General features: G+C 41.2%; 1 protein-coding gene across 1 annotated transcript in view; it reads right to left on the reverse strand.

Moving 5' to 3' along the window:
• Positions 1-15,546, reverse strand: part of ccdc186.L (coiled-coil domain containing 186 L homeolog) — a 51,194-nt gene continuing 35,648 nt past the window's right edge. The window contains exons 12-16 of the mRNA XM_018224979.2: positions 14,024-14,213; positions 11,732-11,812; positions 8,777-8,987; positions 2,440-2,659; positions 1-989 (exon numbers count right to left, since the gene is read on the reverse strand). Of these exons, the coding sequence (XP_018080468.1) occupies positions 915-989; positions 2,440-2,659; positions 8,777-8,987; positions 11,732-11,812; positions 14,024-14,213 (777 nt within the window). The 3' untranslated portion in view covers positions 1-914. The remainder of the gene's footprint in view (positions 990-2,439; positions 2,660-8,776; positions 8,988-11,731; positions 11,813-14,023; positions 14,214-15,546) is intronic.

Here is a 15,546-nt window from a genome sequence, read left to right on the forward strand (position 1 = left end):
CACATTAGGAACAATTCTTCTTATTATACACCGATAAAACAATCCGATTAAAACAATGATTCACATCCAGAAGGGAACGCTGCAAAATGAGATCCCCCTTTTGCGCTGCACCCCATTATGAATGAACCCTTAAGCTGGCAGTTGCAGGGCAGACAGGAGGTCTATAAGCAGACAAAACACACAGGCTGACAGATAGGAAATCATCAAAGAATCCCTCGGGAGACAAATTAAAAACACCCAGAGCACCCAAGTCAACGATGGAGAATTCAATAGATCAAGGGCGTAATTAAATCACAGCCAGTGGCCCCTTTGATGATTCCGCGATGGTTTTTCTGCTACTCGCACAATAATGAAGTGTAATGCGGTGCCGTTGTGTCTGCGCCACAGACCTGGCTGGATGTAACTTTATTATCCTACTCCTATAGCACCGCATTACAGCCCAAAACTCACGTAGCAGCACCGCGGCACATATACAATTAATAATACAGCTCCATGTCATGATTGAGTAATCCCCAAATAGTAGAGACCTCCCTATCTGGGCTCTTATGTACCTTCCCCAAGGCTTTTGTTTGCGCCAGCCACGAGCCAAAGGTCCAGCACAAGATTTGCCCCAAATCTGACATTTTACAGGGGAAATGAAAGTGCAGCAGTCTAGAGATAAATGCATATATGTGAGTGGTAGTGCAAGTGCTTTTGTTTGGATCATTCCATTCCAGGGGGATTTATATGCTTGGAAGGGTCTTGCTCAGACCTCCAGCGATGCCATTCCTCACGGTAATCCATACACCGGGTGGGATTCAGAGAAGCACCCCTGGCACTGAGGGGGTTAAGATTTTGGTTTAATAGGAGAAGATTCTCTCGTTGGAGGCAACGGGTCCACTGCTACAGAATAAACAAGTCTCTCGTAGGCTCGGCTACATTCTGCGCTCCGTCTCGTGCTGCTGTTTAATAAGCCGCTCTATTTCTGTGCCGAGAGTCTGAAGATTCTCCTGAGGGGGGAGACAAAATAAAACAGGACACCCAGAGTGTCAGAAAGTGCCCACCAACATGGCTTCTGTCCTGTGTAAAATGCACCGCTGCAAAGAATGGATAGCACACCCGATTTAAAAAAGCCAAAATTAATTTATTACAAAAAAGAAAAAATATCTAACAGAAAAAAAATACACAAAACAACGGCTGCCTTTTTGATTTTCTGTTTATTTTTGTGCCCCTGATGAAGACCCTTAAGGTCGAAACGCGTTGGGCTCATTATGATTTTGTTTTGTGTATTCTTTTCTGTTAGATATTTTTTCTTTTTTGTAATAAATTAATTTTGGCTTTTTTAAATCGGGTGTGCTATCCATTCTTTGCAGCAGTTACATATTACATGGAGACCCTCATGGGGAGTCACCTATGGATTAGCACCCTGTAATTTAATTTAATTTAAAAGGGTGTGCGCCTTCTCTCTCTATTTTTGATCTGTGAAAAATGCACGACTGTATCGTAATGAAAGAAATTGTAACTCTTAACTTCTTTCCTATGTTCATTAAAGGGATACAAAAAATTTTGGTCTCAAAACGTATCAGTTAATAGCGCTGCTCCGGCAGAATTCTGCACTGAAATCCATTTCTCAAAAGAGCAAACAGATTTTTTTATATTCAATTTTGAAATCTGACATGGGGCTAGACATTTTGTCAATTTCCCAGCTGCCCCTGGTCATGTGACTTGTGCTCTGATAAACTTCAATCACTCTTTACTGCTGTACTGCAAGTTGGAGTGATATCACCCCCCTCCCTTCCCCCCCCCAGCAGCCAAACAAAGGAACAATGGGAAGGTAAACAGATAGCAGCTCCCTAACACAAGATAACAGCTGCCTGGTAGATCTAAGAACAACACTCAATAGTAAAATCCAGGTCCCACTGAGACACATTCAGTTACATTGAGTAGGAGAAACAACAGGCTGCCAGAAAGCAGTTCCATCCTAAAGTGCTGGCTCTTTCTGAAATCACATGACCAGGCAAAATGACCTGAGATGCACCTACACACCAATATTACAACTAAATACACTTGCTGCTTCAGGAATGACATTTTATATTGTACAGTGAATCATTTGCAGTGTAAACAGTGTCATTTAAGAATAAAAACTCCATCATAAACTCATGACAGAATCCCTTTAACGACACATTGGTTTTACAATTATTTGCAAACGGAAGGGCTATTGAAACAATGTAGCAGAAGTCAGTGCCCCTTCAGGCCAGTTACATGGTTTCAAGACTCAGAACCAGCAGTGCAGAGAATATGAACAGTCAGAACGTGGAATGTTTAGTAGGAAGTTCCTTAGCATTACAATGTCTTCCATTGTGCAAACAACTGTGTTGGGTGGTTTTTAGACTTGTGTAGTTGAACTGCATATTTACATACAATGTCTAATACAAAATGGCAGTAGAGGAAGGCGCTCACCTTGAGGGTGATGTTCTTTAGCAACGTGTCCTCCAGCACCGCTTGCAGCTTCCGGTTGATCTCTAAGGACAGATCCAAGGTGAGGCCGCTGTCGGCCGGGTGGGAGGTGTAGAGAGAAGCCATAATTCCTCCTCTTTTGCTCAGATGAGCTTTGTTGAAATCAGAGGCCTCCGTCGATAGAGTCCCGGCTTCCTCCCGCAGAATGTAAGTCTGAATGATTCTGTAACAACAACACTGGTTAATATGATGTCATCGAATGACACAATCAGCTTGCGCTCTAAAATCCCACCACCATTCAGGCTTGAGTGCGAGACTGGAGGCCCCGGGCACCTGCAAACCTCCAGCCGCCAATGATGATGGAGCTGGACTGACTCGCTCAATGCTAGGGACCCCGAGGGGCTGCAATGGTACCCCCAGACTGAAGAGAAGGTGGGATTGATAATTAAGAGGGGATTGTTTGACATTGAGGTTGGCTGATAGGAATGGAAAGGAGGCACAAGCCAATAGAAGGGTCAGAGAGGAAGGTCATTGATTGGCTCCGAGGGGCACTTGGGGGCTGTTACCCGATGTAACAACATTTCAACGGCAGTAAAGCCGACAGTCGGCAGAATTAAAGGGCAAGCGGTGGCATTCTCCCTCTGAAGAAGCTGTAATATCAGATACAGTGGATATTATAGAGAAAGGCCCAGGAGAACATGCTGGAAGGAATCAGAAAAGGCAGGGTTAATAGCGAAACTGCATATTCTATTGATCTGGGGATTTTCCCAAATTGCTTTATGGGAGACACTAAGGATTTCTATTAATCCCTATGAGACAAATTAGTGGTTGCCTCCGATGAGTTTATAACATGGACTGGAAAATAAACAGAATTCTATTAGGGAAGGTTATTTTTAGGAATAACAATACATAGGTACAGCCTCATAAACATCAGGGAGAATACAATAAAGAGACAATGTTTGGTCTTCACAGGACAAAAGAAAGGAAAACAACAGTAATAAACAAACAAACAGCGAAATATGTTGGTGCTATATAAATACATAATAATATTTTCTTCTCTGGGTATTTGTATTTTATATCTATGGGCAGGAGGTGCCATATGGTTTCCCTTAGACAACAGCACCCCCTGCTGGGCCCTGCTTTAACTGTTTTGTATGGGCCAGGGGCGTAATTTAATATCAGCAGATACTGACACTGAGGAGGGGCCCAGTGGAGAGAGGGTCTCTTTACTGTAAGGGCAGTCGGGTTATGGGATTCCCTACCAAGAGAGGGGGAATGAGTGATTCATTGGTGGGGAGGAAAGGAGATCTCACCATCAGTATAGGAAGGGGTTCTTTACTGTAAGGGCAGTCAGGTTATGGGATTCCCTACCAAGAGAGGGGGAATGAGTGATTCATTGGTGGGGAGGAAAGGAGATCTCACCATCAGCATAGGAAAGGGTTCTTTGCTATAAGGGCAGTCAGGTTATGGGATTCCCTACCAAGAGAGGGGGAATGAGTGATTCATTGGTGGGGAGGAAAGGAGATCTCACCATCAGCATAGGAAGGGGTTCTTTACTGTAAGGGCAGTCAGGTTATGGGATACCCTACCATGAGAGGGGGAATGAGTGATTCATTGGTGGGAGGAAAGGAGATTTCACCATCAGCATAGGAAGGGGTTCTTTACTGTAAGGACAGTCAGGTTATGGGATTCCCTACCAAGAGAGAGGGAATGAGTGATGCAACTGGAACAAATCTTCTTCCCAATAGACAAAGCCATCAATTGCCCAAAAATGGGTCCCCTCGTTGAAATAGCCAAGTGTAACAATACACCACACAAGCCACTGATCTCCAAACCTGGATGAATCTTCTCTGACCATCTGGGGATGAATCTATTTGATAAAAATGATCAACCTCCCCAAGTTCTCAGCTTTGAAATCAATTAAGCACAAACCCCCCACTACATACCCTGCAGCCTCCCTCCCCGGGGCAATAAGAATCTCTGTATCTTTTATTCACTAGAGGACTTCATGGCCCTCTCAAAACTCTCTCTCAGACCTTCAGCTTTGTCTCCTACAGCTTTACACCTCACCGTAACACTTTCCTGCTTTCACATATATTCAAATTCGGAATCTGGTCCATTTTAATTCAATACTTGTCTTTACCCTCATTTACACTAACTTAGAGGACACACTCCTCTCCCAAAGTGCCCCCCAAACTCACTGTCCCATGGGTCCCAACCACCCACCCAGGACTCTTGGATCCAACTGGTCAACAAAGATATTCCTCTGCTCAAACGCACCAACCTTTATGTAAACGGAAATATAAAAATCAATATATATCAATGCAACTGGAATTGCACCAGCGAGGCCCAACATGGAGGCCCAACATGGAGGCCCAACATGGAGGCCCAACATGGAGGCCCAACATGGAGGCCCAACATGGAGGCCCAACATGGTTTGTTTATTCGCAGCAGGAAAAAGTAAAACCGAATAGTAAAAACTGCTTGTGATTATTCACCAGCCGTGCGTTCGTATCTATGGAATGAGGCCGGATGTGTTCTGTACATGTGCCCTTATAGCAATAGTAACACTTAATAAATGATTTAAAGTAATTAAAATATAATGTAGTGTTGCCTTGGTAAAATGGATGTGTTTGCTTCAGAAAGACTACTATAGTTTATATAAATATTGTGTAGCCATGGGGGCAGCCATTCAAGCACAGGATACACAGTAGATAACAGATAAGTACTACTATAGTTTATATAAACAAGCTGCTGTGTAGACATGGGGGCAGCCATTCAAGCACAGGATACACAGTAGATAACAGATAAGTACTACTATAGTTTATATAAACAAGCTGTTATGTAGCCATGGGGGCAGCCATTCAAGCACAGGATACACAGTAGATAACAGATAAGTACTACTATAGTTTATATAAACAAGCTGCTGTGTAGCCATGGGGACAGCCATTCAAGCACAGGATACACAGTAGATAACAGATAAGTACTACTATAGTTTATATAAACAAGCTGCTGTGTAGCCATGGGGGCAGCCATTCAAGCACAGGATACACAGTAGATAACAGATAAGTACTACTATAGTTTATATAAACAAGCTGCTGTGTAGCCATGGGAGCAGCCATTCAAGCACAGGATACACAGTAGATAACAGATAAGTACTACTATAGTTTATATAAACAAGCTGCTGTGTAGCCATGGGGGCAGCCATTCAAGCACAGGATACACAGTAGATAACAGATAAGTACTACTATAGTTTATATAAACAAGCTGCTGTGTAGCCATGGGGGCAGCCATTCAAGCTGAAAAAAATGAGAAATGGCACAGGTTACATAGCAGATAAACTCTGTATAGCATAATGATGTTCTACAGAACTTACAAGGAAAGGCTTTGTGTCAAGTTCCTCATTCTTGTCTCTCTTAAGAGACCCCAGTATTCATCATATGTAGTCCTACACCCCGCCCCCCGTACCCCAAGACCACCCCATTCATACTTTGCCCAATTTCCTGTAAACTTGGCCAATCCCAAACAACTAAGCAATATTGGGAGGCTTTGTACTACTATAAGAATGATGGGTAAGAGCAGGTCACACAGTGGATTTCTATATAAAGCAAATATTGGAGATGAGGGGTCACTGAAGGTTCTGTGTGTCGTTGGTAGAACCCCACACTGGACTCAAGGAAGAACATGATCCCTTTGCCTGGCACAAAGCCCTAATATCACGCCAGTAGAAAAGAACTTTATTGTTTGCAGATTACAGAGTGGTAATAAGCTGTCCCTGCTCAGAGGAGCTTACAATCTATTTCCAGTGCAAGGAGTATGAATCCTACATCTGTTATTTAGTACAATGCCACATACAGGGATTTCCCAGAACAATAAATAAGCAAAAGTCATTTGGTGCGAATAGAGAACCGACCTTTCCCAGAATACTCTGGCCGGGCACATGTTTATCCAGCAAATATGAATATAGCAAAATAGAAGCTCGTTACTATTAAATAATCACATTATTTGTTTCTGTACAAATCTGTAACACTCAGGAACTTGGGGAGAGGGCGCAAAGGTTTCCCAGGTTGGTTCTGCGTGGGAGGGGACAATAGAAGCCTCACCCACTACATAACTAGCAGGGGCGGAGTTAATAGTAGCCACACCCAGCTCCCAACAGGTAATATATATATATATATTACACACAAGAAACATAGCACTAAATAATTGTGAATGAAATACTAAAGCTACACATTGATACAAAGTATCTGTAATGAATGACGTGTTGTCCATATGTAACAGAAAATAACATCCAGTTCCATGCAAAATAGTATTTTTTTTCATCATCAACAAACTGCAACACAGACTCACAAACTGCAACACACAAAGTAACACTTGTGTATATACACACACATAACTCTGGGAAGAGACAATACAATGCACAAGGACAAACACTCATACGGTCTTAGATTGTAACACAATCACACATCCAGCCACTGACTCTGACATTGACACACAGGAGCTTACACTCAGCAGACTGGCTTAAATACCGGCCTGGTGGCAACCATATGCGGGGGGGGGGGGGAAACATTAAGCCCTGGTTAGTGCTCTGTGGCAGCACACATATATTCTGCACCAAAGAAATAGTAAAAGAATATCCACTCTCAAACTATGGCAGCATAGGTATTCCTCTGTACTAAGCACAATTCAGCAGGAACAGTCCCTAAGTTTGCTCATAGTCTGTACAGAGAGATCCCATAAAACTATGGCAACATAGGTATTCCCCTGTACTAAGCACAATTCAGCAGGAACAGTCCCCTAAGTTTGCTCATAGTCTGTATAGAGAGATCCCATAAAACTATGGCAGCATAGGTATTACCTGTACTAAGCACAATTCAGCAGGAACAGCCCCTAAGTTTGCTCATAGTCTGTATAGAGAGATCCCATAAAACTATGGCAGCATAGGTATTCCCTGTACTAAGCACAATTCAGCAGGAACAGTCCCCTAAGTTTGCGCATAGTCTGTATAGAGAGATCCCATAAAACTATGGCAGCATAGGTATTCCCTGTACTAAGCACAATTCAGCAGGAACAGTCCCTAAGTTTGCTCATAGTCTGTACAGAGAGATCCCATAAAACTATGGCAGCATAGGTATTCCCTGTACTAAGCACAATTCAGCAGGAACAGCCCCCTAAGTTTGCTCATAGTCTGTACAGAGAGATCCCATAAAACTATGGCAGCATAGGTATTCCCTGTACTAAGCACAATTCAGCAGGAACAGTCCCCTAAGTTTGCTCATAGTCTGTACAGAGAGATCCCATAAAACTATGGTACATAGGTATTCCCTGTACTAAGCACAATTCAGCAGGAACAGTCCCCTAAGTTTGCTCATAGTCTGTACAGAGAGATCCCATAAAACTATGGCAGCATAGGTATTCCCTGTACTAAGCACAATTCAGCAGGAACAGCCCCTAAGTTTGCTCATAGTCTGTATAGAGAGATCCCATAAAACTATGGCAGCATAGGTATTCCCTGTACTAAGCACAATTCAGCAGGAACAGTCCCCTAAGTTTGCGCATAGTCTGTATAGAGAGATCCCATAAAACTATGGCAGCATAGGTATTCCCTGTACTAAGCACAATTCAGCAGGAACAGTCCCTAAGTTTGCTCATAGTCTGTACAGAGAGATCCCATAAAACTATGGCAGCATAGGTATTCCCTGTACTAAGCACAATTCAGCAGGAACAGTCCCCTAAGTTTGCTCATAGTCTGTACAGAGAGATCCCATAAAACTATGGTACATAGGTATTCCCTGTACTAAGCACAATTCAGCAGGAACAGTCCCCTAAGTTTGCTCATAGTCTGTACAGAGAGATCCCATAAAACTATGGCAGCATAGGTATTCCCTGTACTAAGCACAATTCAGCAAATGATAATAAAGTAAAATAAATAAAATCATGACAGTTAATGGCATTCTTAACTTATGGACACATTCAGAAATAAAATACACACAGAGATAAACATTATTAGTTTAAGTGACAGACATGAAGGAAGACAAATCAATGAACAAAGAAACAAAGTTAAAAGAAGCCGTGAGACCCCAGTGAAGTTAGTGCAGAAAGTGAAGATTCCCGTAGTGATTAGTGAGCGGAATCAGCAGAACATGAGAATTTAGAGCTGATCAGGGCAGAGTCACAATGTTAATCAAGTGGAAATTCCCTGTTTCCTGAGGTCTCAGAATGGAAGCGGAGCAGTGAGAGTGTAACAGCTGGAGGGCCGAGCAAGCAGAGAACCATTGGTGTTAGAACTCACAGGCGATGGTTGTGAGTCAGAACTGGTGGGAGGTACAGTCATACGTACTTTGTCTTTTTCCTTATTTCCTCCACAAGTTGCTTTATGTGATCCTCCATGAACTCGATCTTTTCATTTTTCCGGGCGTGCGCTTTCTGCAGTCGAATGATCCTCTCGATGAGAATGGCTTTATCCACTTCAGGAAAGCTGTCCCCCTGCGCAGAGGAGCTCGTGTTCTCCGGCGACCGATCCTCGTTGCTGCTTCGGGCGTTCAGAGACCCTGCAGAGTAAATACAGAGACAGGGAAGTAGTCAATGACCGTGTGATGCTTTGGATCGACACAAATAAATTCTTTGAAACAAAATAAAAACACATGAATGGACTAAACACGTCTGTTCTGTAACTTGAAACACACCCAGGCCAACATCAATAATAAATGCAGGAAGATTTAGAATTTATTTTTTAAGACAGACACTTGCACCACTTTATGAGCCAAACAACATCCCATAGATGACAGGATGCAATCATCATTAAAGGATAAGTAAACGTGTAAAATAAGTGAATAGAAAATTGACGAGAGTGCGATTCTAAGAAAGGAAGTCAAGGAAGTTGTCGGGAGAAAGAAAGAGGCTGATGTTCTTCTGCTTAGGAAAGATTTGAGAAAGATTTCTAATTTTATTCCTAAGCAGAAGAACATCAGCCTCTTTCTTTCTCCTGACAACTTCCTTGACTACTTGCTGGTCAGACTGGAGGGAAACTGACCAGCAGGTGGCGCTGTTGTAACTAAATTCATTCATATTAACAGCACATGTATCCCTTAATATCTTGGAATTAAAAATAAATAATGATTGTACATTGCAGAAGTGCTTAGAATAACCCCCCTCATCAATTTTACATTCACTTGTTTTAAAGATTTACTTATATTAATTATTAATAGGAATAAATGGTTGTTACAACAGCGCCACCTGCTGTTCAGTTTCCGACTAGTCAAGGAAGTTGTCAGGAGAAAGAAAGATGCTGCTCCGATGTTATCCCAAATTGTATTCCATGCATCCCTAGTATTATCAGTAAGCTTCTGTAATTTGCTTCTCCTAATCATATTCCAGTATCTTATTCAAATCATTGCATGGTTGCTAGGGTATTATCAACCCTAGCAACCAGATGGCTGAAATCTCAAACTTGAGAGCTGCTGAATAAAAAGTTAAATAAATCAAAAACCACAAATAATAAAAAATGGAAACCTACTGCAAATTGTCTCCGAATATCTCCCGCTACGTCCTACGAAGAGTTAATTTAAAGGCGAGCAAACCCCTTTAACAGCCTGCAGGTAGTGACTGCATTTTTGACGGCAAGAAGAGCAAAAGAGGATAAATTGCAAAGATGAAAATGAGCAGTGACTGAGCGGTTAATTACTAGTCTAATGTACTGCTTGATGGCAGTTATTTCATGCAGAGACACTGCTGACAAGAACATGGCAGCTGACAGTTTATAAACAGCAGAGAGTAGGTTCTTGTTCTGTATAACAATTATATATCAGCCCCCCGTGACTCGCCCACCCCCGCACTGCTTAATTTTAGATGGTGAAACGTGTGGACAAACTGTTCAAGTATCTAAAAGCTTGGACCTATAGACTTGTGTATTGTTGCTCGGCACTCACAGAACTTATGCAAAAACTTTAATTCTATCCATGAATAAAAATCTGTCTTTAAAGGAGAACTAAACCCCCCTGAGATATAACAGCCCCTCAAACTGCCCTCGCTCTGCCCCTTTACCTCTCCCTTCACAGTGTATTACATATATTAGCGCTCCTACTGGGAATCCTGAGCGCAAGATCAGAGCAGCAGGGTCCCTCTGTGCCATCTTCTGTAAATTCATGTCCACTTTGGGTTTGAAACCGGAAGTGACATCATGTTTTCCCCCGGAAGTGCCGTCACATTTCCCCCCGGAAGTGATGTCACTCTGGTGCCACATCTTCCCAAAAGAATTAAAAAACTGGAAGAACTACAAGGGTGGGATCAAACCTGCACCATTTTTGGATACCCAGACAGGTCACCCACGGACTGGCCGCAAGGCCGAGGAATTGGGCACTTTTTGCCTGAAACCACTTTGCAGGTATTCCGCGGGTACCTGACCAGACGCAGGACTCTAGCTCAGGATTCCTAATAGGAGCGCTTATATAGGTAATACACTGTGAAGGGAGGGAGAGGTAAAGGGGCAGTTGAGGGGAATGTTAAATCTCTGGGGGGGTTAGTTCTCCTTTAAAGCCTTAAGGCTAGAGCCAGAAGAAGGCTACAATTGCAGATTGCCCTGCTGCTCTCCCCTTTTTTCCTTCAGGCAGGGCGGATTTCCAAGCGAAATGCAAAATGGCGTGTTTCGACGCTAAAATCCACTGGCACACAAGCGGAGATGATACGTCCGGGCACAGGCAGAGCAGAAGTGGAGGAGCAGCGAATTCTAGGCCTGCCAAGATCCGTGATTATATGACCCAAGCCTTAAAGGGTTTGTTCCCCTTTAGTATGATGTAGAGAGGGATATTCTGAGACAATTTGCGATTGTTTTTTATTTTGTATTATTTGTGGTTTTTGACTTATTTAGCTTTTTATTCAGCAGCTCTCCAGTTTGCAATTTCAGCTGGTTGCTAGGGTCCAAATAACCCAAGCAACCATGCATTGATTTGAATAAGAGACTGGAATATGAATAGGAGAGGCCTGAATAGGAAGATGAGGAATAAAAAGTAGCAATAACAATACATTTGTAGCCTTACAGAGTATTAGTTTTTTATATGGGGTCAGTGACCCTGCATTTGAAAGCTGGAAAGAGTCATAAGAAGACGGCAAATAACTATAAAAAAAATAATGAAGACCAAATGAAAAGTTGCTTAGAATTGGCCATTCTATAACATACTAAAGGTTACCTTAAATGTGAACCATCCCTTTAACAGGGAAAGAGAAACCAGATGCCCCACCAACCCGAAATATCCCCCAAACAATGTAGTATAGTAGGTTGGGGGGGCCGGAGTTTTACCTGAGGAGCTGGAGCGACTTCCCATGCTGCTCACTTCTTTCTCGTAACCCCCATTCTCCGTCTGGTCCAGCTTCTTTCGCGCTGCACAAAATCACATTACATGTGTTAAGTCATGTGTTTGAGTGACGCACCTTAGTTGTTGCATCGTTATTATTATGGCTACGAGATCGGTTATCCAGAAAGCTCCAAATTACAGCAAGGCCATCTCCCATAGGCTCTATTTTAAGCAAAACATTTCTGATTTTTAAAATTAATTTTTAAAAACAAAGCAGCTCCATCCCAACTAATTATGATTAATCCGTATTAAAGGCAAAACTATCCTATTAGGTTTATTTCATCTTTAGTCATTTTAAATACACAGAGCCTTATTTATCAATTAATTAATTAAAAAAGTCTGACCAAACTAGAATCCACGATTTTACCTTATTTATTGTTTAAAAAAGCACAAATTAATCTGTTTGGGTAAAAACCTGAAAAAAAATTGTACGGAAAATTGTAGTAATTTTTTTCTGAGCTTTTTCCCCAAATTGTATGATTTTTTTTCAGATCTTTGCCTGAAAAGTCAGACTCCCATTGACTTATATACAACCTTGGCAGGTCTGAGATTTTCGGATTCTGACCTTTTTGCAGCTTCTCAGTTTAATAAATCCCAAAAAATTTTTAGTGTTTTTCCTCCAAATTTTTTGGGGATTTTATAGTAAAATAAAACTTGAATTGTTAAGAGTTTTTGCCATTCGGAATTTAAAAAATAACCCCCTTAATGTATGGCGATCCATATTACAGAAATATCCCTTATCTGGAAAGCCCGAGCCCTGAGCATTCTGGATAACAAGTCCCATACCTGTATTACATTTGTGGGTGGGAGATGATAATTAGATATCATTTCCAATTAAACTCTAGGTATAATTAACTACTTCACTGCTCCTTATCCATCAGCCTGGGGCGCAAGGAGAATTAGGAGAAGGAAGGAGCTTGTTTTTTTTAATAGAGTACAGGTTTTATCTAATACTGCGTGGGACCCAGGGTTTTCCGGATAAGTGGTCCTTCCATAATATAGGCTCATTTAACCTTAAGTCTACTAAAAATCATTTAAAACATTAAATAAACACAATAGGATTATTTTGCCCCCAATAAGGATTAATATATATTAGTTGGGATAATGTACATGGTACAAGTACGGGACCTGCTATGCAGAATGCTCTGAACCTGGTGTTTTCCCGATAACGAATCCTTCCGCAACTTGGATCTTCATACCCTAAGTCTACTAGAAAATAATTTAAACATTAAATAAACCCAATACCATGGTTGGAGTGTGATTTGTGTGTTTGGGGAGGCTACTTAACCCCTTACTTCCTTGGACACTTTGAGCATATCTCTCTGCTTATGTCCCATATACACAGGGAATGTCATAGAAGAAAGAGCAATTCCTTTGTTGGCAGTTAGGTCCCTGATAGTGAATACTCTAGAATGTAATATATGTGGCAGGTAGGTGTTCTAGTTTTTATGGTGACCCTCTGGTAAACAAATAAATAAAATGGCAAGAAATAGCCCATGGCTAGTGGCAAGATGAGTAAGTGTAGTGTTTATTTCTCCTGCATAAGAGACTGCTGAAATCACTGACAACAAAGGGGAGAGTGGGAATCTAATTAACTGCCTTGCAAGGAGCAGACACGGAGTAACTTAAATTTTCCCTTTTAATATCCAGTTTTATTCAGATAAAAGCCGCCGTTATATGGCTGTGTGTGGATATTGAGAGGTGTAGTTGAACAGTGGGTTGGGATGTTAATAATAATAATAATAATAATAATAATCAGTGAAAGGCTGTGGCTACTGACACTCCAGGGACATTATACACAATAAAAGACATAGTTTCATACACAGGGGAAAAACACAATTACTAGTTGTAGGCAGCGCTACCTTTAATCCTTTTTTTGCATTTCTTGCACCTTTGCTGACTGTTTTTTTTCCCTCAAGGTGTAAGTTCAGGACCTGCAGCCAATCCCCTTGTGGCAGGACCGGGACTTACAACTTGAGGGGGAAAAAACAGTTCTTAATCTTTTTTTGTCACTTAGGTTTGTGCTCCCTGCGCCTTAATGAAAATCCAACCAAGCCCAATAGGCTGGTTTTGCTTCCAATAAAAAATAATTATATCTGAGTTGGGATCAAGTACAAGTGTTTTATTATTACACAGAAAAAGGAAATCATTTTTTAAATTTTGGATTATTAGGATAAAATGGAGTCTATGGGAGACGGCCTTTCTGTAATTTAGAACTTTCTGGATAACGGGTTTACCTTGCAGGAGCTGCTTGGTCAGGTCCTTCAGGTTGACAGCATTTTTCCGTTTCTGAGTCACCAGCTCATTCTTTAGTTCCTCCACTCTGGTGTTTAAAGAGGAAACAGATTTTTGTTGCTGGTCTAACTCTGCCTGAAGAGCTTGCACTTCCTTTTGCTGCTGTGCTCCCTCTGTAAGGAGTCGCTCATTCTGTGTCAAAAAGAATTATCATTAGTCTGTAAGTATATTTCAAGCAAGTTGTTTGTTTGGTGGCGGATTCATAAAGAAATCCATGAATTTCCTCTGCATTTATAGAGGATTTATAGTGAATAATGTACCCCCTATTGTAAAATATAAGGATATTTTAAAGGGGATGTTCACCTGTGAATTAACTTAGCGATATTCTGAGACAATTTTCTAATTGGTTTTTATATATTTTTTATTATTTGTGGTTTTTGAGTTATTTAGCTTTTTATTCAGCAGCTCTGCTGTTTGCAGTTTCAGCCATCTGGTTACTATGGTCCAAATTCCCCTAGCAACCATGTATTGATTTGAATAAGAGACTGGAATATGAATAGGAGAGGCCTAAATAGAGAGATGAGTAATAAAAAGTAACAATAACAATACATTTGTAGCCTTACAGAGCATTTGTTTTTTAGATGGGGGTTAGTGATCCCCATTTGAAAGCCGGAAAGAGTCAGAAGACTTAGAACGGCCATTCTATAACATACTAAAAGTTAAAGTGAACTACCTATAAGTCACAGAGGAGTTCCATGATCGTATAACAGGATGAAGGTGACTTCTTATATTCCTATATAACACAACAGGGGGTACTAATACACACGTTTCAGTGAGTCATGTGACAGAAATGACATCACTAAGCACCAATTATAACTGATGACATCACTAAGAGCCGTTTAGAAGGATATAATTTACAGGATATTCAAGACTTATGTATTATATAGTGAATAAAGTGCCCCCTCTTGTAAAATATAAGGATATTATAAGTTACCGAGGAGTTTCATGACCATATAAAAGTACGAGGCCGAAGGCCGAGTGTTTTTATACAGGTCAGGAAACTCTGAGGTAACTTCTAATATCCTCATATTTTACAACTGGGGGTACTTTATTTATTATAATACACAAGTTTCGGTGAGTCATGTGACAGAAATGACATCAGAACTCACCGTTTATAACTGATGACATCAGAACTCACCTTTTATAAGGATATAATTTACAGGATATTCATGGCTTTGTGTATTATAAAAGATATATCAGACACTAGGCACAAGAGTTTTTCTTTCCTCCCCTGTGTGTTTCAGAACAAGCAAAGCCTATTTTTTCCTGCCCTGTATTTACCTTTCTATTCATTTGCTGAGATCTGCTCTGTCCCAGTGGAAATGTACTGACATACGTGTAACGTATAAGGGGTGGGGGGTGTAACAATATGTCACAGGGAACACTAAAGACAATCATCCCAAATACCCACGACTTATCTGTTCTTATTTCTCAGTTGCTAAAACACAAATTGGGAGGTTAAAAG

This window comes from Xenopus laevis, chromosome 7L (assembly GCF_017654675.1).
Source record: "Xenopus laevis strain J_2021 chromosome 7L, Xenopus_laevis_v10.1, whole genome shotgun sequence".
NCBI classification, from domain to species: Eukaryota; Metazoa; Chordata; class Amphibia; order Anura; family Pipidae; genus Xenopus; species Xenopus laevis.